Source organism: Rhipicephalus sanguineus, chromosome 8 (genome assembly GCF_013339695.2).
Source record: "Rhipicephalus sanguineus isolate Rsan-2018 chromosome 8, BIME_Rsan_1.4, whole genome shotgun sequence".
NCBI classification, from domain to species: Eukaryota; Metazoa; Arthropoda; class Arachnida; order Ixodida; family Ixodidae; genus Rhipicephalus; species Rhipicephalus sanguineus.
The window spans coordinates 46,132,988-46,160,600 of record NC_051183.1 but is presented as its reverse complement, the minus strand read 5'-3'; the positions used below and the strand labels follow the sequence as shown (position 1 = coordinate 46,160,600).

General features: G+C 47.0%; 2 protein-coding genes across 3 annotated transcripts in view; both read right to left on the bottom strand.

Moving 5' to 3' along the window:
* LOC125759445 (atlastin-3-like) overlaps nt 1-27,613 on the bottom strand; it is a 186,606-nt gene that overhangs the window by 33,858 nt on the left and 125,135 nt on the right. The window lies entirely within an intron of this gene.
* Nucleotides 6,576-27,613, bottom strand: part of LOC119401806 (atlastin-2) — a 470,696-nt gene continuing 449,658 nt past the window's right edge. The window contains exons 1-9 of one of the 2 annotated variants that reach the window (XM_037668792.2): nt 16,265-16,381; nt 10,446-10,759; nt 9,486-9,698; nt 8,761-8,979; nt 8,247-8,411; nt 8,132-8,188; nt 8,001-8,072; nt 7,801-7,935; nt 6,580-7,370 (exon numbers count right to left, since the gene is read on the bottom strand). In XM_037668792.2, the coding sequence (XP_037524720.1) occupies nt 6,861-7,370; nt 7,801-7,935; nt 8,001-8,072; nt 8,132-8,188; nt 8,247-8,411; nt 8,761-8,979; nt 9,486-9,698; nt 10,446-10,751 (1,677 nt within the window). In that variant the 5' untranslated portion in view covers nt 10,752-10,759; nt 16,265-16,381 and the 3' untranslated portion in view covers nt 6,580-6,860. Of the gene's footprint in view, nt 7,371-7,800; nt 7,936-8,000; nt 8,073-8,131; nt 8,189-8,246; nt 8,412-8,760; nt 8,980-9,485; nt 9,699-10,445; nt 10,760-16,264; nt 16,382-27,613 lie in introns of those variants that run through there. The other variant, XM_049418144.1, reaches the window with a different exon arrangement.

Genomic DNA, 27,613 nt, shown 5'->3' with positions numbered 1-27,613 from the left:
AGGTAACTATTTCATGTTTGAATTTTGCGGTGAAAATTCAGCACACAAACGTTAGTATGACGTCCCCAATTTAAATGTCTTTATGCGTATCCTAGCGCTATCGGTTGAATGAAATTTTCTGAAACTTGTTATGTTGTAACATTGGGTCCCTCGGAACACATTGCAAATAATTTTTACCTACAAACGATTACGGAGCCCCTCGCGGACGCCGTAAAATCTGTGACGTCATGGTGAGCTAGGACCGCAACTATAATGCGGCGTCACCTAGTTGTATTGTACCAAGCGTCACCTCGAGGTGAAAGTAGTGGCTTACTGCCTATTGTGAAATTGTAATTTACTAATTCGAGAAAAAAATATTTTTCTGTTTAATGTCATTTTATAAAGTCATATTGTGTTTCGGTGATAGAATGCACAGGATTGTTTTTTTTTTGTCTTTTTTGATCCGAAGTCAGGGCCGGTATTTTCCTTTTCCGGTGTTAACTGTCGTGATGCAGGCAGACCGCAGCGCAAAAAAAGAAAGAAAGAAAAAAAAAACAACGGACGGGACACGATGAGTGTTCGAACCTGTCAGGATAGCGCACCCGAGCTAAAGAACACGTCCGTCATTAAGAAGAGCAAAACGCGAATCACCCGAGAAATCATAGAAGCAGAACGCACTTCTTATCTGGGGGAGAGTTGTGTAAGCGAGCCATCCCTACAACTTGCTGATAAAGAGATGGCGTACCTACGCATGATGATGATAACATTATTTTTCGCCAGATAAGGAGGCCCCTTACTACCCAGCACTGGCACACAGGCCTGGGTGACGGGGGCCGGCACCTCCGCGATTAGAAGCAGGCAAAGAGGTCTTTACTCTTCGCGGCTTCTTCCGCCAGGCGGATGGCTTGTTTCTGTGAAGAAGGTCCTCGCTCCTCAGCAGGGCTTATCAGGCCTCTCTACAATTTACATTTGATTTAATCCCTGGGGAGCCATCGCACTCCCAGATTATGTGACCCAAGGTCCCTCTCGCTCCACAGTGCTTGCCCTTATCGATTTGCCTATCATCTGTCTGAACATGATATGCCCAGACCGGGTTTTTAAAATTTCTTGCTGGCAGGCGCCGCCATGCGACTGCAGCTCTATTGTTTAGCATGTGTAGTAGATGACGTCTGTGTCGGACAGCATAAACGTGTGTGCAACTTTTCCAATAAAGGTTGTTGCAAGTTCAGATCTCGTCGTCGTCGTTCGTCTTCTGTCCGTTGTGCGTGCGTGTTTTTTTTTTCTGTTTTTCTTGCGCTTCAGTGTGCCAGACTTATGTACCAACAAGCCCAACTCGCCACTTTAACTATCGTGCTCATCGAACTCAGTCACTGGTCACAGAGACGGACGGTCTGCCCGCATTATAAACTGCACCAGACAGCCGTGAGCGGTGGATGGTAGGACGTGTGTAGGGTCCAGCACAACGCCACTCAGCGCAATATACCAGCTTCGATAAGACAGGGATGCGAAGCGATCGAGGAGAGCAACGGATGCGAGCGTTGTGTCATACCAACAAGGAAGTCGGAGCACGCGATTGCAGAGGCAGATGCAACAGCCCTTCAATAGCACGCGTTTCTCTCGCCGGGGAGAGTGACGACCGCTCTCGCTCTCCGCTCGAGCAGGCGGGTAAGGGGCCCATTATCTCTGGGCGAGGGACCAAGGCGGCTCGCCAACGCATGGCGGAGTGTGCTAGAGCCGGTACAGTTGTTTAAGCACGCGCGCAAGTAGCCAATTTTAGTACCGGCTCTAACACGGATCGAATAGTGAGGACGACGAACAGAACACGAACAGCATACTCTTTCAATATCTGTCGAATGATAAGGCAGCCATCTTGAAGGCTGCCCTAGAATTTCGCAACATTTTATTTCAGGCAAATATCCACAAGCTTTAACAAAATAACATTACGATTACTTTTGAGCGAAGAAAAATGGTGAACTAATGCAAATGGAGGAAATCTCGTACAAGGGGGAAGATAGATAAAAAAAAAAAGGAGAAGGGAGCGTCATGTGATATCGCTGGCGTCGGCAAGCTAACCTCCTCTGACACCGCCTCTCCCGACCAGTGCGCGGTGCCTCCTGGGAAGGATTAGGCTCCCGCAGAGCCCGCAGCAATGCTAACCAAAGCGAAACGACCAAGAGTAGTGCTTGACGTAGCTCCAAGGTTGTCGCTTGAAGCTCTCTCCTATTTTTTTTCTTTTACCTCCTCTGTGTACACAGCGCGACTACAGCCTCACGTTGACTACAGCCCACTGCGTGTTAAATCTTTGTGTGATGTTCCCTGAGTACACAGGGTCATACTTTCGCACCAGTATTGAAGTAAAACTGTGACATAAATATTAAACTATCTTCACTAATTACCTCGTCATGAGTTTCGTGTTGATGGTAATGAATTGAGGATATTTCGCTTCGAAGACGCTAGGGTTTCAAGCAATAACAGCTTAATTGTGAGATCAATATAGATTCTATAATCCCGTCCCCTTGAAGCTTAGCTACATGTACCTTTGAAATTCAGTAATTAAAACAAGAACAAGCATCCCTCGCTGTTCCAAAACGTTTTTCCTTTAGGGTTTTCCCGTCAGTGACAATTACCCGGCAATTGTTATAAAAACATTCGGTATTTTCAAGGTGCGCTATTGGATTCGATCATAGGATTGTTTAAATGGCTAATCGATTCTTTATGCAGAATTTTTTAATACTAGCACAACCAGTCTTTTACACTAACTGCATTACTGTATTAACACTGTGAATATTTTTACGGGCCGTTATATCGTTCACGGTGCACCAAGACAGCTGCTGACCGACCGTGGCCGTACACTTCTATATCAAGTCATCGCCGACATCCAGCGTTCCTGTTCCACGCAGCACAAACTGATCACTGCTTACCTTCACCCCTCCCCCCCCAACCAATGGCCTCACCGAACGCATTATTCGCACTATTAAGCACATGCTCGCTACGTGTGTGTCGCCGGACTACCCAGACTGGGATCTTGCCCTTCTCTACGAAACTTTCGCCTACAAATCATCGCGCCACAACGCAGCAGGCTTTTCAACTTTCAACCTACTGTACGGAAGAGAGCCAACTTTACCACTGGAGACAATCATTTGAGCCAATACCTCGTCCTCCTGCGAGTATGCCCGTGACGCTATCGCGCCAGCCGATCATGCCCGTGAGATCCCCCTCGCTCGGCTGACGGCGTTGCGGAGGAACCAACGACGTCGGTAAGATGCTTCACATCGAGACGCTCATTTCGCTCCCGATGCCGTTGTGCCATTCTGGTCCCGTCATCGTCAGGTGGGCCTATCTGAAAAGTTTTGTCTCGTTACACGGGACCTTACCATGTACTGCGTCACGTAAGGCCTGTTACCTATGAGATCGGCCCGAAATGTCCATCGTCATCTGTTGTTCGGTTCAGTGACGTTGTTCACGTCTCACGGCTCAAGCCCTACAACACCGCTTCTGAAAACGACGTTTAGAGTTCCGGTTCGGTGCTTCCGCCGCCGGGGATAATGCTCCGTACCAGTGTCATCGTATTCAAGAGGACGATGAGAAGGATGACAACAAGATAGACTGGCGGGAGCTGTTCGTATCGGCAGCGCTGCTCGCTTATCCAGTTGTAAATTCAACTGTACCTATTCCTCCGAGTCTGTGTCCTTACCGGAACAATATTCTTTGACAGAATTGGAGTAGAAATAGGTGCGAAGGCACTGCGATATTGTTGAACAAAATCACTTGCCGGTTATTATGATCTTGTGAGAATCGGCTTGCTCAATTACTGCTTTTTTTGTAAATAAGTAGATTGAAATGTATGAAGCAAACTAAACTAACGCTTACCTTTCATTAATTGTAAACAAATCCTCTTGATTTAAAATAGGTATCAGCAGAAACAGAGAAAGTTCGTTGTCGAGCAATTCAAGCAATGTATGTACATGAATATCATAAATAGACCGGCATCAGTTCCGTAGCCAATTTTTTTTTTTTTTGGGGGGGGGGGCGGGGGGCACTTGCTGAAAACCTTGACTATACGAGAAAAAAACACCTATTTTGACTATTTATATTTGGTAAAAACACCTCCTTCACCATGGCTACGGGCCTGGCCGGCATGTATGCACAAATCTTCTAAACCTACGATAATCTTGAAATAGGAAAGTAGCAAAATACATATCATCAATGCGGCCGAGCAGTGCTTCCATTAATAATAATAATAATATCTGGGGTTTAACGTCCCAAAACCACGATTTGATTATGAGAGACGCCGTAGTGGAGGGCTCCGGAAATTTCGACCACCTGGGGTTCTTTAACGTGCACCTAAATCTAAGTACACGGGCCTCAAACATTTTCGCCTCCATCGAAAATGCAGCCGCCGCGGCCGGGATTCGATCCCGCGACCTTCGGGTTAGCAGTCGAGCGCCATAACCACTAGACCACCGTGGCGGGGCAGTGCTTCCATTTCAGCGTCGAAAAGACATACACACATCCTACATTGATGCTGCGGGGTAGTAGCGAAAAGGCAGTACGGCTTCACAAAGGCCGCCACGTTGTTTCACGAAGCAACAGCTACTGCACAGTAAACTTCCACGTCGAACTCCATTGTGGATGCACAGTTGACGTACATTAAACACGTCTGTATCATACAAGGGAACACAGTTTGTAGAAAAAGAAGAGAGCATTGTTTTGTTGCAGCATGCACATACATTAGTGCTACTGTGAATAAATACGAGATAAGCTGGTGATAGTAGTTGATAACTGCCTAAGTGGTCTTCCAAAGATGTATGCCACGTTTACTTTATAGATGGGCGTGTAGTGTGAATCGAACTATCGATATTAAATCATATTTACTACCGGCGGTACATCGCTTCATAGAATGTTAATTATGCATGTCATGGACTGACTACAGATTAAGGGCAAAAAATGTGCTGGCTCTGTGAATTGAGTGGAAGAGTGGAAGCTCAACAATTATCGAAATACTTTTTTTCTGCATTATAAGTGTTCCGGATGACATCCTGCTGTCTACATATTCTGTTTTTCATCTCGCAAGCTGCATTACAATCGTAGGAGGTAGGCTGAGAAAGAAACTTTGGAGGAATTTAAAGATCATGTAACGAACGAGATAACCAAGAATTATCTTTGTAACTTCAGCAGACGTGAAAACATGCAAGTTGGGGATCAGACAGTACAGAAATAGTCAGTTTTGCAGTTGAACTGAAGTGTATGAAAACGTAGTGAGGTGGGAGATGAAGGGTGCAGGGAAAATTTGAGTACTTGGTTAGAGTACCTTTATAGGTATCAAGAGAACAAAACTATAGTCAAGAATGATGACTGCCTAAGCCTAGTCAGAAATTTTTTTTTCGGGGAGGGGTGTGGAAGTTCAGCCATACCTTGCGTGCGTGCCTTTGTATGTGTGCGTGTATATATAAGAACGCAAGATCTGAAAATTTCGAGGGGGGGTGCGCTTGACTCTTCCTCCAAACCCCTCTGCCTAGCTAGGCTGGGAAGCTGTATGAGAGAAATGAGAGTAAGAGCGGAGATGGCATATAAAGGTGTTAGCTGGTGCAACGAGCGTGCAGTTGCACATCGTTAGGAAATGCCGCTGTCGCACAGTTGCGAATATTCAGGGGTGACGATTAACGAACGTTTCTGTTTTACTTACACGGTAAGCGGAATGCTCACCGAAAAGAGCGGCTTGCACCATCTTCATTTGACCGGATTTTAGTTTCCGTTGTTACTGACCATTGAGTAGCTGGAGACCTCGAGTATACGATAGCTATTGAGGCCCATTTACTTCGGGTTCCTTTAAGCCCGATTAACTTTTTTAAGCCCGATTAACTCTTCTTGTCTGAATGCAACGTCGGTCCAGTTTCCTGTTTTTCCAGGAGTTAAATAACCCACAAACAATAAACCTTCGTTCGCGACATCGACCTGTTTACTACTTTTAGCGTACCTTGATTTCATACACACTGTTCGGGATCAAAGTGCCCATTCTAAGAGTATCCCATTGCCGGTTCTTTATCTACGAAACAACTGCCACACTGACTGAACTTCCCCAAAGCTTTGACCAAGGAAGGTCTAGAAGGACAATCCTGCTCTTCGCGTCTCCAAGCACCTCTTCAGTGGCAGACAATCTGCCTTCGAACCTGGTGCCTTCTTCCTCGTGATATATAACATTAATATAAACTCTAGAACTGGTGTTGATATCTGAAGTTTATGCGCATGTTTATGGTAGCAGCCTTTGGCTCGGTGATAAATGTGGATTTTTTGTGAACGGCGCATGACCTCAGCGTATGACGTTCATACAGCGATGTTTCCTTCCCTGTCGACCCCGTTTTAGCTTTGGAACAAGTTGGATAGCCTTGAACTTTGCATTCTTTCAGTGCTTCCTAATCTGTCCAAAAAAAAGGATGACTTTATTTTTAGGTCTGGCGGTCCCATGCCGCCAATTTCCCACAGGGTGGGTGCCCTGTGGGATCACGTTGTGAAGGTCCACGTATGAGCAAACAAGAGAAGCGTCGTCACTATTATGACAACGCTTAATGAATTCTAAGGATGCCACTTCCTTGGTTGTTAGAAATCTTTATTAAAACTTACATTTGTTTCGCGTCATGGTACATGCGCTGAGTAACAAAAAAAAAGACGCAGAAAGAAATCCACTCGTACAACAGGCCAAAAGATATTTCATTCCTCGTCCCAGTGTGCAGCTGATACCTGCTGCATACCAGGTCGAAAAAAAATGTGCTGGCTGGTTATTGAATAAATATTGCGCGTACGCATGTCCTTCTGGTTCACAGACAATATCGTGGATATCGAGCATGATGCCGTCCGGATGTCCTCCTGAAGGGAGCACCCCTTCACTTTGAAAGCGTCTCTTCTATCTCCTCGATGAGTTCAATGGCAGCCGGCGGGTGGAGTATAGCTGCCAGAGGCGCTGCCAAAAGACATCCGAAGGCTCTGAAGGCCCTTGTGAGCGGATTATTTCTGGACTCGTTCGCACTCGCCTCCAGTTCCGCTATCCTCTCATTCATTTCCCTTCTCTCTCTCTGCATTTCTACGTGCATTTCCAGCGCCCTTTCCCTCTCACGAGCTCTCTCATCTTCCATCTTCTTCTCCAGTTCAGCTTGCTTTGCCGCCGCTTCTCTCTGCAGAGCCATTTCCCTCTCCATCATTGCCTCTCTTTCTTTGCGCACTTCCGCTTCTCTGGCTTCGGCCTTTTCTTTCTCCGCAATTCGTTCCCTTTCCCTCTGTTCTTCCCTTTTCTGCTCCTCCAGCCTTTCCCTCTCTCTCTTCGCTTCCTCCTCCTGCTCCATTTTCATGAGCTCCTCCTCTTCCTTGAAGAGTTGATCGAAGAGCTCTTCAAGCTCCTGCAAGACAAAAACACGGACCAGATAGTTAGGAGTGAGACATGCACATTATATGTAAGCTTCTGTGGTTTCTAAGAAACAGAAAGAAAACAGTAGGAAATGAAGCAGACTGAAGAGATGGAAAACAAACGCTGCAGTGGACGTTAGATGGGGTGATGATGATGACAATGTTGACAAAATATAGAGGGGCTGTCGCAAAGAAAGACACGCCTCTTAAGATGATTGTAGCCTCTATAAATGTCCATCCAGGAAGACGTAACGCCGACATTATCGCGGCGGTATTCGTATCATTATTATTACATGTTTTATTAGTCATTTTTACCGTTCCTTCTCGCGGATTGTGGGATGACATACACACGAGTAGGCTTGCTTGTGGCCTGGGACCAAAGGCAACAAGGAAAATGTTTGAAAGGCCATACTAAAACCTTGCCTTTGTGAGAACATCCATGGTTGTGGATGATATTGCGTCGCCGCCCATTTTTGGAAAGTCATTGAACACCTTTTGTGCCTCTGCCAGCTGCTCACGATGAAACTCGCGCAGTTTGCTCAGATTTCTTCGAGGCCTCTGCAAAGACCGAAATAATGTTGCGTGTAGATAATTCGCATAACTTGCACATTGTTTTCGCTCACATTTGCCACTCCAGACATATAACATTGTCTGGCTTTGTCCATGGCGGCCACGTTGCTTGCGTTTGCAGTCGCCTGCAAAGAAAATATGGGATTCTCAATATAAACCCCAATTGATACCTACGAAGCCTTACCAGTAGCATGGACGTCGGCATCGGCAAGTTGCCTCCTTTAAAGACATCTACATAAGCCTGCAAGAAGAGCTGTTATTAGTAATGAAGCTGCGGGAGGAATGGTGTGAGAAGTGACCTTAAAGAAGATCATGAGCTCCTGGCACGACAGCTTTCGACCATTAATCTCCTTGATCAGCAGGTTTTCCGGTGCTAGAAGGGAAGGCACAAGCTCCGCAAGATTCTTCCTGAACGGTTCTTCGATGTCCGCAAGACGACCGTCGAATGAGTCATTCGAGGTCACCTGAAGAAAATTTATGACATTTCTCATTAATTTAAAGGCAAGTACACTGAAGAAATCATGGCAAAACTGCAACACCGCCGCATGAGATGAAAAGGAGACCTAGTCCGCCTTAAAAATTTAGACAAAGATTTGCGGAACTGATATGCATAAAGAGCCGCCACGATGGCCTAGTCGTTTAGGGCTCGGTTACTGACCCTAAACTAATCCCCGCCGCAGCGGTCGCATTTCTATGGACGTGAAATGTTAGAGGTCCGGGTACTGTGTTAGTTCAGTGCATGTTACATAATGCCAGGTGGTCAAAGTTATCAAAACATATTATCAAAGCACAAGGAATCTATTAGACCAATACCTTCTTTCCAGGGTCGGACATTAGGAAACCGTCGATGTCCCTGAAGCAAGAGTTGATGCTAAGCCGCAACTGCATAAGCTCAGCATGTTGGCCGTCTCTCACCTCGAGACGGGACGCGACGAGCAATCTGCCACCTTCAAAGCCAAAATTCCTCTCTTTCGGCCAGCTCCAGTCTCGAACCAGAAACAAAAGCTTCTGAAAGGGACTTGATTCGGTTTCCTGCGATGGTACAAATTTGTCATTTGACTCTGTAGCTTAAGATTAAGTTACGCTGGTCTACTAAAATCGTAGATTTTCCTACAATATTTACGAGAGGGAACTGTGGCGCTGAGATCGTACAGGCACCATGGTTATGATGGGTAGTACATTGGTTTGCCTAGTCTTGGTACTTGCGGCATCGAACGGACTTGCTGCTTTGTTTACTGTTATATGTTGCGTTTTGCTTCGTATAAAAGAATGGCCTGTTGTGAAGCGCGTAAGCTGATTTGAATTGGTCAGCCTAAAGTGATCGAAATATTGATGTGATACTGCCGAAGTTTTGCTGAACTTCGTGTTGCGACGAAGCGGCTGCAGGCCACACAAAGCCCAAAGTACGAAGCTTAAACAAATCCATGTACAACCCATTATTCCCAAGCTGGCTGAAACTCCTTGCTTTGCAGATCCCATAGATGCTAGCGCCTGAGTTGCCTCTAGTGCACTATTATGAAACACTGTGTCGTAAATACCTTTTGCGCGAGCCTGCCGTACTCGGCAAAAAACTGAAGATGCTGCAGGTCGTCCTCTTTGATGTTCTTCATTAGGTTGTAAATCTGCACAGAGCTGGTCATCATGGACAGAGAGAATATCATGGTGCTCTCTTGCACCGTTGACTCGCAATCGAAGGTCCCTTGGGTGTCCATCAGCAAAACCGCCACCTCCTCACCACTGAGTGTTCTTACCTGAAAAACAAGTGCGGGTACGCAACAAGCATAGCTACTACCACGACATGCCACGATTAGCCACGAACTGGAGAGGGGCATAGACTTTGTCAGGATTGTTTGGCTTTAGCGCTCACCCACGCAGTGACCTCTGCATCCTGATTACTGTAAGCTACTACTATTACTACTACTACTACTACTACTAATACTACTACTACTACTACTACTACTACTACTACTACTACTACTACTACTACTAATACTAATACTACTACTACTGCTGCTGCATTATTTGTTATTTATTTATTTAGAACACACGGCACTCATTGATGACCAGTCAGGTGGGGGAGCGGAACGATAAACGATTATGCAAACAAGAAAACCTAAGGAATGATCAAGTTATGCAAGAATATAGAGTGAATGATCAGGAAGGAAGGAAGGAAGGAAGGAAGCAAGGAAACAGAAATGGAGAAGGCAGAGAGGTTAACCAAAAACCTCAGGTTGGCTACCCTACAATATTGTATTAGGCAAAGAATGGATGATGAAATCCAAAACAAAGGATTGAGAATAAACAGTGATACAAAGAAAGCGATGCCTTAAGGCATTGAGAAAGCCAATTTGACACACATAACACACATTCATATTATATATATATATATACACAAACGCTTCATATAATAGATAAATATTCAATAACGGCAGTCCGACCAAGTGATACTGCAAAGAGACACTACTACTGCATAGACCCCTACAATGCAAGTGCCTCACCAGAAACACTTCGTTCCAAATCAGTATGCCCGTTGTCTGGCGCGCACTGCCCGAGCGCCACTCGAAGCCGCGTAGCGGGGTGTCCATCTCTTCAATCCAACTGGATTGACCATTGTGCCTCAGGTATCGCACGAAGAAGCTCTGTAGAAATGATTTTCCTTGCCGGTACGCGCCGGCAATGGATATGACCACTACCGGACGATCTTTCACGTGGTCCGCCAGTAGAATGCGTTCAAGGGCATGTTCGTTGAACTCAATGTTGCGTCCATCCTTGACTCGCACGATTTGCACCGGTTCTCCGCTCATCGCGTGACCTGCGAAAAAAAGAAAAGAAAATCACGGGACTTGTTTAAAACAACAGCATTTCATACGGTTTTTGCATATTTCTTGTTCGGTTGTGAATATGTTCGCTTTGATCACAATTAATTGAAAGGTTTGAAGACATGCAGGAAGACGGAAAAAAGAATAGGTAGATGAGTAGCGAGAAACATGTCCAGTTGGCTGCCCTATGCAGGGGGAATGGGAAAGGGGAATAGAATGATGAGCGATCGAGGGTGGAAAGAAGGAGGGAAATGAGCAATAAATACGCCAACGCGTATGAGTCGGTTGCACTAATAAATAGTTAAAGGTGTTAACACAGGCCCATAGTCCTCATAAAGCACAAAGTGCTTTAACTGACTTGTGGGTCGAAGAGCGATGGGGACGGTGCTCCAACAGTATCTGCACGGAGAGAGGCCGATCGTCCTATAGTCGCAGCGTGTCAGGAAGTGTTCGCTTCTTTATCCGCTTTGGTTGGGGCTTGACCTATTGTTTTTTTGTGTACCAAACTTTTGTGCTCATTGTACTAACATTCCCCCCCCCCCTATCTAATGCCCAAAGGGCCTTTAGGGTAAATGAAATAAAAATGAAAAAAAGAAATGAAAAAGAAGAATGCCAGAGAAGCGCTATAAAATGACAACGCAATGATGATTACGGAAGACAGGGAAGCCCAGGAGCCTTAATTTGATGGGCGCACGTAGAAATACACTTTCCACTTAGTTCGTAAATAAAATAAAGAAGGACACTATCTTTTGACTGGATGGCGTGCAGTTCCGAGAGAAAAAAATTATAATGCGATCCTGCTCGAATAAGTTTCGTGTATTCATACTCGTTTTCGAGCACACCAGAGCGAAATTGACAAGGTGCATAATGCATTCTGCAGTTAGGGACATGGCTTATTGACGAATTAGATTTTAATTTGTATCTTTACGTTCGTTCCGCACTGCGCGTACACGTCCTTGGCCCTTATTGCTTTTGAATGACGAAATTTTAGACATGAAACGGCAGCAATATATTTATACAAACTGCTAGTTCAGACATAGCAATAAGTAAGAAGATCAGCGGAAGATGGAAGTGGGAAGCTATAAGAAATTCTTCAGGGAGTGGTTGCGAAGTATACATATACACAATCAAAGGTAGGCAGTCATAGCCTTTAAGAAGGCAAGACCGCTTGCAAAAACGTCGGCTCTTCACTCTTAATCAGATCCCCCTTAAAGTGCTAAATATAGCCAGGAAACCGGACGTCTTCCGTCTGGTTGCCTGCATATAGACAGCATTAAACCAGGATAAGGGTGTTGCGACATCCCGAGTTCAAGGATTTTTCGTTGCTTCGAACATGGTGCTATAGTTCTAGACATGCCAGTTTTTCTCCCTTAAGGTAGCTTGGAAAAACACTGAGTTCTAACACGACGCGATATTCACCTAATAATAGTTATCATTGCTTGCTTCAATCTAAATTAACGCGTTAGAACACGGCGACCAAGCTCCGCCGCCATGCAACGGAGCGTCACGTCGAAGCGGGTCTGTGACTTTCAACGAACTGGAACGCAGCGTATCCTAAAAGGCGCGACGGCGATAAGCAGGTTGCTTATTTTTTCATCAGAAAGCTCTCACTACAGTTCGTGGTACGTACAAAAGGCATGGTGATGGGAGGCCAGATACACGGATTTACGCTGTCCTGCAACCGAGAGCTCTTACTTCGCGTATGCGTGGCTCACATTACAAATATGTATTGTATGAAGCAGATATGCAACGCTGTTTTGAATAGCTTTTTTTTATGGTAAACGCAAATGATTTTTTAGCGTCCTCCAGGCGATGTTTCGCTGAGCCCATGGTTACGTTACCAACAGTGCACACCGTCAGCTGAGTCCATATAACGTAAAACTCGGACACGCCCATCTTGAACGATATCGGGAAATAGTTCGTTATATGCATAATTCGAAATACAAGATATGCCTGTCTAAAGTATAAATAGTCGCACGTCTCGTGCCGTTTATTTAGACATAATGTGAGAAGAGCTTGCACCACTAATGTATCGCAGGTCGTTTATTTAGACAATTGGTCGGTCAAAATAAGCTGTCTCAAAGCCGTAACAGCTCACCTATATTATTTTTTTCTTCGTCATCTCTCTTGTGAAACTCGCCAGTGGGATCAAAGTGAGTATTGTGTCCTTGAAGCGTCACGCGTGGTGATATACTTACCGGCAACAAACGACCTCATGCAATACGCATCGGATCACCGCATTCAATTCTCTTCGCATTAGACGGCTGTGTACCGGTGAAGCTTAAAAAAGCAAACCCATTACTACACAGACCAAACTTTTTCCCCACCTGCTCTCCATAATTCTACGCATAGTTTGCGTTGCCCAACAGATTCAATGCACTGTTTATTTACACTATTTACATGTGAAGCAACACTACGAACTCTTTATAGTCATCTTCACAACTTTTCAGTTGAGTTATGCGCCAAAGCATTCAAAACGTATTAAGACATCAATTTTTTGTTGTGCAGTGAAACGCACCAGTAGATGAAGTGGGCAGTAGCAGGTACGAGGATTAATATAATTTCTACGAAATGTTGTGTCCCTTAGTTGTGTCCTCAGTTGTGTTGTGTCCCTTAATAACCGCACGCACAGTGTCGAGTCTAATAAGTGCTCTGGCAATGTTTCACATCAAGTAGTTTCTCACGTCGCTCAACCTATTAGATTCAGATGTGCAATACGAGTTCACTGAAATGCGAACAAGCTACAATACATCGCAAAGGTCGCTTGATTTATTAGACCTGCCATGCAAACGTTTATCTGTTATCAGCTGCAACTCATTTGATTATCTAGACAGCAAACAAGGATGTCGATATTTTTAACAGCGCTTCTTCGAATAGTGATCTTAGGAGTGCAGAGAAATATGCGCCTATAGATTATGGCAATAGGCCATACATTTAAATGGCCTGAAGTTTGATCGAGCTGTGAACTTAGTACACGACTACGAGCTGCTAATCTACGGCAAACTCCAGCGCACCAGGTGCTTACATCGGAACAGTTAACCGCTGTAAGGCGACACGAGTAATTCAAACTGAACCTCAACGTCCACAATGAATTTGAAGTTGAGACTGCAGAGAGTATTGACAACCTCTACAAATTTGAATGAACACTCGTGAGGTAACATAACAAAGCAGGACACACGCACACACGCGCGCGCGCGCACACACACAAACACACACACAAACACACACACACACACACACACACACGCACACACACACGCACACACACACGCACACACACACACACACACACACACAAGTTCTACCCAACGCACGCTGTCGAGTGCCTTAAGTTGTAGCTGTTCCACTTGTCGACTTCACCGGGAAATTTCTAGATACACCAAGGCAGGAATGTACAACACAATGAATACGAACACTTACTCCACCAGCTCCGCAGAGGCGTCACCAGAAAGTCGGGAAGGGGGGGAGGGGGTATTGAACAACCATTTAACTATGTTCGTGCGTGTGTTTGTATATACACATGCCAACTTAAAAAAATTCTGAGGGAGGTGGGAGGGGGTTTCGTCACGGCGGTCTAGTGATGGCGGTGCTCGACGGCTTACCCGCAGGTCGCGGGATCGACTCGCGGCCTCGGCAGCCGCATTTTCGATGGAGGCGAAAATGCTTCAAGCCCGTGTACTTAGATTTAGGTGCATGTTAAAGAACACCAGATGTTACAGAGACAGGGCGTGCAAACAAGGACACACGAGAGAAGTCAAGACACCACAAGCGCCGGCGTTTGTGGTGTCCTGACGTCTCTCGTGTGTTCGTGTTTGCACGTCCTGTTTCTTTAACAACAATACTTTCGAACTAGCTTAGCTCTCTGTTATTTTAAACACCAGATGGTCAAAATTTCCCGAGCCCTCCACTACGGCCTCTAATGAAATCGTGGTTCTGAGACGTAACCCCCAACAATTATTATGGGGGGGGGGGGGGGCTGAACGCGCCCTTGGTGCTTGAGTGCTCCTCGCCTTCACATTTTTTGCTTGCTCTCGTTTAGAACTGCATTCTTGCTTCAAAGACGTGTTGAAGCAAAGACAGCGTTCTGCAAAAAATCAACAACTGCACTTATTGATAAAGAAAGTAGGTGGGTGCTGGGGAATGGTTATAGCCGTCACATTGTCGAGTGATCTTCAAGAAGATTTCGCAATTTTTTTTCGGCTTAGCCGACGGCTGGGATGACAACTAAAACGGCACTTCGAGATTATAAGCGCGGAGCAAAGCCGAGAGTTGACCGTATTGTGACGTGCGGGTCCTCAGCAGTGCTACTACTCAACGATCGTCGTTTTCAGTAACAGAAATGTCACTCCCCCTCATTAAAAAAAAACCACTCTGGGGACTATCGCAGAAATCTTCTTGAAGCAATTTTCGTTCTAAGGCTGCTGAGGGTTCACTTGACTCCATTATATGAAAAACCACGAAATAAAAGGTTCTGTGACATGTGCTATCCACGCATACACGTTCCGGCGCGCACACACACACAAACACACACATATCACCATCACCGCTCAACTCAGATACCGCACGATGTGGCCAAAATCAGGTAACAACCACTGGTAATAAGGCAGTGATCAGGTGAGAGGATAAGGTAACAACACACTGATCAATGGCCCGTAAGATGGCACCGAAACAGCACGAGCTCTCAAAGCATCGCGTGCAAACACCAACACATCGGCTTTCAAGGCCACACTCCTGCAGCTAGCAGTGGCAGCTACGCGAATTGTTCAGTACGGCGACCCCGTCGCATTCTTGAAAAGCGCACCTCACGGCATGCATCCGATTCTAGTGCATTGTACCACAGCCATAAATCGCAAAAGTTACCGTGGGTACGACACCCGCAAAGCTCCTTGTAGTGTCCTGCGTACCACTGGCGTAGCCAGAGTGGGGATTCGAAAAGGGGAGGGGGGGGGGGTGAGGGGGTTCTAGGCCCCACCCGCCAAAGTTTTCACTTTTGAATATGTTCACACATACAAACGCACGCACGAACGTACACAAAGTACAGTTGAACTCTCACCCCACTCCTCCCCCCCCCTCCCTTCACACAAAAGAACATTCTGCCTACGCCCTTGCTTCGGACTCACTATAAGATAGTTTTAGTGCCAGGGCCCCCAAGCAGCCTACCAACGCGCGCTCTTGCGTTCCTTTGTACTTCCTGCCCCACCCATGGAGAACACAAAGGGACGCAAGGGCTCATGTACGTACGCAAGCTACATTCGGACTCTGCACTAAAACTCTGAATTAGAGAGTTCAAGTGCCCGGGGCCCCACAGTAGCTGCGTAAGCACGTTCTTGGGTTTCTTTGTACTCCAAGTCACACCCATGCAGAACACAAAGCAGGGCAAGGGCTTACGTACTACGCAAGCCGCTTTGTGGCCCCGGCCCTAAAACTCTCTGTTTGATAGCGCACGCTACGGTTTAGAGGCCGCTACATTAAAATTGCCTAATCACTGGTGAGCTCACCTCGCGTTCTGTTGACTCAGACAATGCTCGAAAGGTGAAGACCAGGGTGCGGCACGGTTGTCGGCGGGTGGCAGTCCTCGCAGCCGACTCAAGGTTCGGCCAGTTCGACTGTCTTCATCCGACTGAGTAGCATTGAATAAGCGAAGCACCCACCACCCAGGAGGTAAGAATCGGAAAGGAGGACAAGGGGCGGTCGCGGCTTCGAGAGAAGGAGCCAACTGCAGCTCGTGGGCTGGACCTACCCTCCTCTCATAACCTCCTTGCAACGCAGCGCGTCGTCTTCCCGTGGCAACCTCGCGCGACTGGCATTCCGATAATCGTGCGTTTATCTATTCCGAGAAATTGAGCGTCTTGGGCAACAGCGAATCGACACACGTCTGACGGTTACTCAGTTGCCAGAAGCGGATTGGGTTGAAGCAGTACGATGGAGAGAGAGAGAGAGAGAGGAAGGCAAATAAAAGGCAGGGAGGCTAACCAGGTTGTTCAAGTATCACGGTGGATCCAGTGGGGTATACAGGACAGAAAAAGCAAAACCCGGCGTCGATGATAAGTCGATAACATAGATGAGTCACAGCAAGACGTTGACGCAGAGGTGCTCGAGCCGCACTGCTGGCTGATAATCCTGGCGAACAGACTGCCGAAGAATGCTAGGTAATTACGATGCGACTATATACGCGTACAGGGCTTATATTTGGGACAATGCAAATTTTCAAAATGGCATACCTGTTAAAAAAAAAAAAATAGGCATTTGTAGTAAGAACGGAGCAGCCGGGTATGTGCCAAAAACGGGTATGTGCCAAACGGGCACATACCCGTTCACCGGTTATAAACGGATATGTGCCACAGAAATTTGGTAAATCCCACTACTCACCACTGACGCACTAAAATGACGAAGGCAACAGTTAGCCGAACAAACGGGTGTGTGCCACAGAAATTTGTGCGGCTTATCACAAAACTATTATCACATGAACGGGCATGTTCCACGGAAATTTGGTGAATTCCACTACTCCCAACTTCCACTAAAAAGGAAGAAGGCAACAGTTAACCCCGCAAATTGCTGCTAAGCGATGGCGGCAAGTCTGAGACCCGGAGTTCGTAAACGTGAGAATACTAGGGAACGGGAAAGCAACGGCGACTGCAAGAAAACCACGAAACGATGGAAGGCCTAGCCAACGACGACGTGCCCGTGTCGTGTCTCTGGCTGTCTGTGGTTTAACTCGAACCTCTCTGCGATGAGAATCAATGTAGAAACGACATAGCATCACTTAACTAAAGCCTAGCAAACAACCTGGAAGCAACCTAGAAACAATGTGCATCACCTAGCTATAAGGTCTGAAAACAACCTCGAAGCAACAAGATTAGTCAGTATCTTCGAGTTTCACCGTTTCAAGGTTTGCGCGGATTAGTCAAAGCTTCGCCAATTTTTTCTCTCTACATAACCGAGAACATTTAAAATTCCATTCCTTTGGTGTGACGCCTACGTTTCGTTAAATAAGAGGAACCACTTCGTTTGTAGAAATTCGGTTGGCCTTGTACATGATTCCTCAGCCAGCTCCTTCCCCATTTCTACTTTGCATTCAGCGTGTGCGTTCGTGTGTATGTTTAACAATTTTAAAAGCGCTTGTTTCGGCATTCGCCAACTTCCATAACAAGCTTCCATCCGGCTGCCGTTGATTTCATGTGTTGCTACATCAACCAACTTTTGTGCCTCATGCCTGAACGTTTAATTACTCAATGCCACTAGTGTTGACGCAGAAAGTGCTGTATAACTTATCCATGTAGGTACGGTTCACTAATTCTAGTACACCTTTATTTTGCTGCGCTGACCAGCTTACGTTATTCAAATGCGACGCTGTTCCTAATTATCGTCGTCAATTGTCTAATTATCTAAAACGTGTTTTGAAAAACAACACAGGCTTCTATACAGCAGCATCAACCGATTGCACCACACAGCCCACTGTTCACCAGTGCTGCTTTAGATATTAAAAAGGCCTGTGCTGTAAGTGAAGGTGCTCTTTCAAGAAAGTTTGTATCAAGTCATCGTTCTCAAGTAAGCCTAGTAGTGATGCAGAACTATCGGTAAATTGACTATCGATAGTATCGATAGTTTCTTTGAAACTATCAATAGTGTAAACAAACTATCGATAGTACTAATATCGATAAACTATCGATAGTCGAATCGGTAGTATCATCGGTAATATTACAAGCGATATTACTGCCACGCATATTCATTGCTCTGTTTTGATGTATTCGGGCTTCACACACAGACTGTTAGCTGCGTTTCACGCAGACCGTGCCGCAATGTTTGAGAAGCTCCGCGATTGTTTGACATTTTAAGATTACGCGCCGGACGCGAATATTCAAATTTATTCGAGAGCTTACGCGAGCACCAGCGATAACGCTGGAAGGTTTGATGACTGATGTAGAAAAGACTAAGCGTTCCACCGGGTATCAGATTACTCGACGGCCGGCGATTGTTCTCGCCGCAATCAGTGCGCAGCGTGTATCGCTTGCATTCTGAGTTTTGATTTTCTGGGCACAAGTTCGACCAAAAAAAGAGCTTCGTAGTTCCCAGTCTTGCTGCAGCATTCGTCACCGTCACAACCACGTGACAAACTATCCATAGTGGGGCGAATAACTATGCTGTTGCTGACTGGCTAAATTTCCAAAATATTCGCGATAGCCTACTATCAGCTTCGCTTAATTCATGAGGAAATTTTTATGGAGAGAAATTATTTATGCAGTGAAAATGGCGGCATATGTCCATCAATAAATTAATATTTAAAAGCAACCATGCAGTTACATCTTACAATTAACAAACTTAGTTCTTGATAGTTTTTTATTTTGAAATCATCAAATGCAATATAAAACTGAAGCCGCGCAGTTCGACCCCATGTAACGGCTTCCTTTTCGCTACAGCTGACACATGACCATGTGTCAGCGAAGCACTCGCGTGAAGAACACAAGCATAACTTTCTTGCCCTTCAGCCTGCTCCTCTGGCTCCACTATGTACCACGCGCGCGGGGAACCAAATTTATTAGATGCAAAGCAGCTTTTGCTCGGGGCTGTGTCCGTAGTTCCATTGGCGACCATCCGCTTTCTACGACCTAGCATAGCCATCTGAGCGCGCGCTCGCGCCAAGGAGAAGTTGTCTTCCTCTTGTTCTTCGACCGCTTTGATGATGATACGTGGAGAGCACTTTAGGGGCCCGGGCTACCGTATGCTGTCCTAGCTTGGCGTAACGCAGACAAAACCATGTGTGCTGGCACGCGCCAGCGCGTTCGGGCTGGGTAAGACCACGGTGGACGCAGTGGCCTCTCCCCCTTACACTCTCTCAACTATCATGTGATGGCGTCGGGGAACGAGATTCTGCAGACGATCGATGAACCTTCGTGGCGTGCTCCAACAAGATTTTGGGACGAGTAACAGCAAGAGCAACTACTGTGAATTCATGGTGTGCTCCACTTGCAAGGACGCGCTAACATCGGGCAAGGTGCCCATGATGAACGTGACTTTAAGTCGACCCATGCGCTGCTTCGCATCCCGACGTGGTTCCCATTAGTGGGAGATGGTGTAATTTTTTTCTGCAATGAGTTCGCGCTGTATATTTTAAACTATCGATAGCACTATCGATAGTATCTTTTACCATCGATAGTTCGATAGTGACTCAACTATCGATAGTACCATCGATATTTCTGCCTCATTAAAGCCTAGCCGTCCACCACACAAACGTTTTTGAAGGTTATTGCTGTGGTGATGCCAAATAAAGGAAATAAAGAAATTGACTTATGCAAAAACCAAATAAATTAGAGAACATAACTCAAGCGGCAACAGAAACTGCAGAATCGATAACAATAAACACTTTAACTGATTGAGCGCACAATCGAGATCGTATTGAAGAAATGTAGTCGGGACGAATAGCGACGGGCCGAATCGTGCTGCCTGTATACAATTATACGCAGGAATTTTTGAGAGAGAAAAGTTTTAATCAAATGCTGGGTATGCACAGCAACTAATTTAAAAATTGATGACTTTTGTATAAAATAACCGTATTATAAATGACAATCGTATGGTGGTTTGATTAACATAACTAGATTTCACAGGGACACAACCTAGCTTGAGCGTAGGTCACTCATCAGTCGGCTCAGTCGGACTCTGGCCGAGTCATGAGTCTCAGTTTGGGTGAGTCCTGTCGTGAAAACTTTTGGTGAGTCTGGGTCTGAGGGAGCCCTGAGTGCGAAATTTATGTCGTCAGTGAGTGTGATTGAACTCTACATTTTATTGCCGTCCTATAGTCCTATGTACTAATCTTCAGCATTACTGTCCGCCTTATGTCAGCTCATGTTTATACTCATGTCTACTCACATGAAGTTAAACAAATTGTGTTTCTACGCGACCTCAATATTTGTTTATCAGACGCCTGAGTTACGGAGAGCGAGGGGGTGCCTTGACCTCACCCACACACAAATACTTTCACAAGAAGTTCTCGATAAACATATCTCGTGTGAGCAGTGTCTTTAAATAAGAATGTCCTTAGTGTATTGCAACCACTGACGAGTCGTATTTCAAGATACCAGATCTAAAGGCGCCACGTATAGCACTGATTGTGATATATTGGCGTTACAGAGCACTGACACCATATTCGAAAAAGCTAATTATAAGCGAGCGGAATCATGAGTCGACTCACTTTGACTCACTCAGACTCAAATCGACCTATGAGTTGAAGCCCGAGTGAGTCAAGCCGAATGATATTTTGGTCAGTTTGAGTCCGAGTGAGGCCGGTTGTGCAAATTTCAGTGAGTCTAAGTTCGACTGAGCCCTAAGCGTAGAATATATTTCTTGAATGACTCTGAGTGAGCTCCACCTTTTGTCCTAACCTATGAGTGGAAGACTTTGCAATATGTTCTACCACCTGTAGCTACAAAAATGCAACTACATATAGCCATCTGGGCATTCTACTTAGCGATCAAAAAAGAAGGAATGTTGTTGGGAGATATCTCGTAAGACGGCGCCGGGTAGCGACCGCCAGCTGCAAAAAAGGAGGAGCCAACGCATGAGCTGAACGAGGAAGTGAGTTGTGCGCCGTTGCAACGGCTTACGCAACAGACCTGCAATACGACAGATCCTCAGACGCAGCTTTTTGAGACGGCATTATGCAGGCATTGGCATTATATTCCCCCCAGAGCCATCTCAATTATTAAATGCGAAGCATTTCTTAGCGAACTTCTGCGACTTTGAGCGTATCTATCTATCTATCTATCTATCTATCTATCTATCTATCTATCTATCTATCTATCTATCTATCTATCTATCTATCTATCTATCTATCTATCTATCTATCTATCTATCTATCTGGCCGCCTACGACTTTGTGCTCTCCTGGCCGTTTCGTTAACCGGATGTATACGAAAATTGGTGTGTCATAACATGGCCTTATTACGGACATAAATGACAGGTCATATCATGAAAATCATGACACGCTTGTCATGAACAGCATGATTTACATTCCACGGCCTTTGGGCTCCCTGGCCGTTCCGTTAATCGGATGTGTACCAAAATTGGTGTGTCATAACATGGCCTTATCACGAACATAAATGACAGGTCATATCATGAAAATCATGACACGCATGTCATGAACAGCATGATTTACATTCCACGGCCTTTGGGCTTTTGCGGCCGTTCCGTTAATTTTATATATACCAAAATTGGTACGGCGTGACAAGAGTTCATGACGAACATAATGACAGCTCCTAACATGCAAATCATGACGCGCATGTCATGTGCAGCATGATTTACATGACATGGTCTCGGGGCGCTCGCGGCCGTTTAAATGAAGGGATACATACGAAAACTGGTATGACGAGACATTTCTGTATGACGAACATAACTGACACGTGGTAACATGAAAATCATGACATGCATGTCATGTATGACATGAGTTACATGCCACGCTCATGGCGCACTCGCGGCCGTTTCGCTAGATTGATATATACCAAAATTGGTACTGTGCGATGTGACTTTATGAATAACATGAATAACATGTGGTAGCATGAAAACCATCACATCCATGACATGTATGTCATGATTCACATGCCGCGCTCATGGTGCATTCCCGTCCGTTTCGCTTGCGTGATATACACCAAAATTGGTGTTACGCGACACGACAGTATGACGAACGTACGTGAGACGTGGTAGCATGAAAATCATAACATGCAAGTCATGTACGACCTGATTTACATGCCACGCTCATGATACGCTAGCGGCAGTTTCAGTATATTGATATACACCAAAATTGGTATTGCGCGATGTGACTGTACGAAGAACATGAATGACAGTTGGTAAGATGAAAACCATGACATGCATGTCATGTATGTCATGACTTAATTGCCACGCTCATGATGCATTCGCGGCCGCTTCGCTAGCTCGATGTAGACCAATACTGGTATTGCGCGAAGCGACTGTATGACGAAGGTAAATGAGAGGCATGTCGTCATGAGCACGACATGATTTACATGTCGTGCTCATGACGCACTCGTGCCGTTTCGCTTGCTTGACATACACCAAAATTGGTATTGCGCGACGCGACTGCATAACGAACGTAAATGAGAGGTGGTAACATGGAAATCATGACTTGCATGTTATGTATGTCCTGATTTACATGCCGCGCTCATTGTGCATCCCCGGCCGTTTCGCCAGCTTGGTATACACCAAAATTGGTATTGCGCGACGCCACTGTATGACGAACGTAAATGAAAGGTGGTGACATGATAATCAAGACATGCATGAAATGTATGACATGATTTACATGCCATGCACATGGCGAACTCGTGGCCGTTTCGCTAGATTGATATGCACCAAAATTGGTATCGCGCGATGTGACTGTATGATGAACATTAGTGACAGGTGGTAACATGAAAAACCATAATATTCATGTCATGTATGGCATGATTTACATGCTCTACTCATGGTGCACTCGCGGCCATTTCGCTCCTTTGATATACACCAAAATTGGTATTGCGCGATGTGACTGTACGACAAACATAAATGAGAGGTCTTAACATGCGAATCATGTTATGCATGACATGTACGGTATGATTTACATGCCACTGTCAGGGTGCGCTTCCGGCCGTTTTGTTATACCAAAATTGGTATAACACCAAAATTGGTATGGCATGACACGAGTGCGTGATGAACATAAACGACAGGTCATGCATTTATATACCAGAATATGCGTTTCATTGGCATGGCGTACACTAGATTGTGCATGCATAAGTGCATGGCAAACATGCGATATATTGTCACGTGGTAGTCACGTAGACGAAGACAGCAGTCAGCACGTCCGAGATGAAACTGTTTATTTGGCCGAACTTGTGGCCGGGAAACTGAAATTCACAGTACAGCAATACGCTGATAGCGGCGAACAGAGCGTCGACCGTCGATCAACTAACAAGCGGTGAAGCGCGTCGGCATTTAAACATGTGCCGTCGAATATTCCAGCGTTATCGCTGGCTATCGTGCAATTTCTAGAATAAGCTCGAGTGTGCGCGTCTTGCGCGCAATCTTAACAAAACGATCTACAATGATCGTGAAGGTTCTCGAACAATGAGGCGCGGTTCGCGCTGAGTGTTGCTGGCAGTCTTTGTGGCCGAAAACCGAGTATAGCAAAAGTGATAAAGAAACGCACGTGGCAATGCCCCCCTCTGAAAGAGCATCGTCCCGATGCTTAAAACATGACACGGGGAGGGGGGGGTGGCCAATACATGCAACAATAAATAACAAGAATAAAGCAAGAAAGAACAATAAACAATAAGCAACAGTACAGTCCTCAGATTCACTAACGCGCGTAATATGGCTTGAGGCGCACGACATGGACGACTTCAGGTCGCGCACGGCGCCGCTGAGAGTTCGTAATGCCGTCAGGGACAACCTCGTAGTCGAGTGCGCCGAGGCGTCGAAGTACCCTGTACGGTCCGAAGTATCGTCGCAGAAGCTTCTCACTAAGTCCCCGTCGGCGTATTGGCGTCCATACCCATACACGGTCACCGGGTTGGCATTCCATGTGGCGTCGTCGAAGGTTGTAGCGGCGGCTGTCAGTCGTCTGCTGGTTCTTAATCCGTAGGCGGGCGAGCTGTCGTGCTTCTTCGGCGATGTAGGTAGGTGGTCACGTCGATGTTTTCCTCGTCAGTCACGTTTGGTAACATGGCGTCGAGCGTCGTTGCCGGGCTCCGTCCGTAGACCAACTTGTATGGCGTTATCTGTGTCGTTTCTTGTACGGCCGTGTTGTACGCGAAGGTCACGTACGGAAGGATGGCGTCCCATGTCTTGTGTTCGACGTCGACGTACATGGCCAGCATGTCGGCGATGGTCTTATTTAGACGCTCGGTGAGGCCATTGGTCTGCGGGTGGTAAGCGGTGGTGCGGCGGTGGCTCGTCTCGCTGTACTTGAAGATCGCCTGAGTTAGGTCCGCAGTAAAGGCGGTACCTCTGTCTGTTATGAGGGCATCTGGGGCGCCATGACGCAAGACGATGTGCTCCACGAAGAACTTGGCTACCTCGGCGGCTCTGCCTTTGGGCAAGGCCTTTGTCTCGGCGTAGCGGGTGAGGTAGTCAGTCGCCACGACGATCCACTTGTTTCCGGTATTGGACGTCGGGAACGGGCCCAGTAAGTCCATCCCGATTTGCTGGAACGGCCGTCGAGGTGGCTCGATAGGCTGTAGAAGTCCGGCTGGCCTAGTGGGCGGTGTCTTGCGTCGCTGGCAGTCCCGGCAGGTCTTTACGTAACGGGTGACGTAGGCGGAAAGGCGCGGCCAGTAGTACTTCTCCTGTATTCTTGCTAGCGTGCGAGAAACACCCAGGTGTCCAGACGTCGGGTCGTCGTGTAGAGCCTGGAGGACCTCTGGCCGCAATGTCGAGGGTACCACGGGAAGGCAATCGGCTCGAAGCGGTGAGAAGTTCTTCTTTAGGAGAACACCGTTGCGCAAGAAAAACGACGTCCGTCCCCGCGTGAATACCTTCGGAACGACGGTGGTCCTGCCCTCGAGATAATCCACAAGGCCCTTCAGTTCCGGGTCGGCTCGCTGTCGTTCGGCGAGGTCGTCGGCACTTATGGCTCCCAAGAAGCTGTCCTCATCCGGGTCGTCGGGCGGTGGTGGGTCGACAGGGGCACGAGACAGGCAGTCGGCGTCGGAGTGTTTCCTGCCGGACTTGTACACGACGGTAATGTCAAACTCTTGAAGTCTTAGGCTCCACCGTGCGAGGCGACCTGAAGGGTCCTTCAAGTTAGCTAGCCAACACAAGGCGTGATGGTCGCTCACAACTTTGAAGGGCCTGCCGTAGAGGTAGGGGCGAAACTGACGTAGCCCAGATGATGGCGAGGCACTCCTTTTCTGTTGTGGAATAGTTCGCCTCTGCCTTAGACAGCGACCGGCTAGCATAACTGATAACCCTTTCCAGTCCACCCGTCCGCTCCACAAGGACGGCGCCGAGTCCTACGCTGCTTGCATCGGTGTGAATCTCCGTATCGGCGTATTCGTCGAAATGCGCAAGTATCGGAGGTGTCTGCAGGCGTCGTTTGAGTTCATGAAATGCTTCGACTTGCGCTGTTTGCCACCTGAATTCGACGTTAGTCTTCGTGAGAAGCGTCAGTGGTTCGGCGATCCGTGAAAAGTTTTTGACGAATCGTCTGTAATATGCGCATAAGCCGAGAAATCGGCGCACGGCCTTCTTGTCGGTGGGTGAGGCGAAGTCGGCGATGGCAGCTGTTTTCCGCGGGTCTGGGCGCACTCCAGACTTGCTGATCACATGACCCAGAAACAGGAGCTCGTCGTACGCGAATCGGCACTTTTCTGGCTTCAGGGTCAGTCCAGAGGTCTTGATTGCTTGAAGTACTGCCTCAAGCCGCCGGAGATGCTCGTCGAAGGTCGAGGAGAACACGACGACGTCGTCCAAATACACAAGGCACGTCTGCCACTTTAATCCGGCCAGTACGGTGTCCATGACGCGCTGGAACGTCGCAGGTGCCGAGCAAAGACCGAAAGGCATGACCTTGAACTCAAAGAGGCCATCGGGTGTTATAAAAGCGGTCTTTTCTCGGTCTCTTTCGTCTACTTCGATCTGCCAATAACCGGTCTTGAGGTCCATCGACGAAAAGTACGTCGCGTTGTGAAGTCGATCCAGGGTGTCGTCTATCCGTGGGAGGGGGTACACGTCCTTCTTTGTGATTTTATTCAGGCGCCGATAATCAATGCAGAAGTGCAGTGTCCCGTCCTTCTTCTTCACTAACACCACGGGTGACGCCCACGGACTCTTTGAAGGCTGGATGATGTCGTCGCGTAGCATTTCGTCGACTTGTTTCTTTATGGCCTCACGTTCTCGCGTCGAAACTCTGTAGGGGCTCTGACGAAGTGGTCGAGAATTTTCTTCTGTTATAATGCGGTGCTTAGCAAGGGGCGTTTGTCGGACCCGCGATGACGAGAAACAGTCCTTGTATTGCAGGAGCAGGTTTTTGAGCTGGTCTTGCTTGACCTTCGGAATGCTCGGGTTGACGTCAAAATCCGGTTCGGGGCCTCTATTCGTCGAAGCAGGTTCGGCAGCATCGAAGAGGGCGAAAGCACTGCTGGCGGCTACACATTCGTCGATGTAGGCAACCGTCGTACCAATGTTGAGGTGCCGATATTCGTGGCTGAAGTTCGTCAGCACTGCCTTTGCTTTACCGTCACGCAGCTCGGCTATACCTCGTGCGACGCATATTTGACGGTTCAGGAGTAGGTGCTGATCGCCCTCGACGACGCCTTCAAGGTTCGCAGGTTTTTCGGTGCCGATGGAGATAATGACGCTGGAGCGTGGCGGAACGGTCACCTGCTCTTCTATCACATTCAATGCATGCTTCCCTGGCGTCGCATGGGGCGGGAGCGCTTTGTCTGAGGTTAGTGTTATCGACTCAGACCTCAGGTCGATGACGGCGCCATGGTCACTTAGGAAGTCCATTCCAAGTATCACATCCCTGGAGCAGTTCTGTAGGATTACAAAGCTCGCAGGATAAATCCGGTTTTTGATGGTGACTCTCGCCGTGCAGACACCAATCGGCGTTATCAGATGGCCTCCAGCGGTCCGGATCTCGGGGCCTTCCCAAGCAGTCCTAACTTTCTTCAACTTTGCTGCGAACGGCCCACTGATGACGGAATAGTCGGCTCCAGTGTCGACGAGAGCGGTGATGTTGTGGCCGTCGACCAGAACGTCGAGGTCGCTAGTCCGCCGTATTGCGTTGCGGTTACGTCGTGGCGTCGGGTCACGGCTACGTCGCTTTGCACCGCTGTTTCCGCGTTGCGTCGTTAGGTCTCCTTCCGGTCG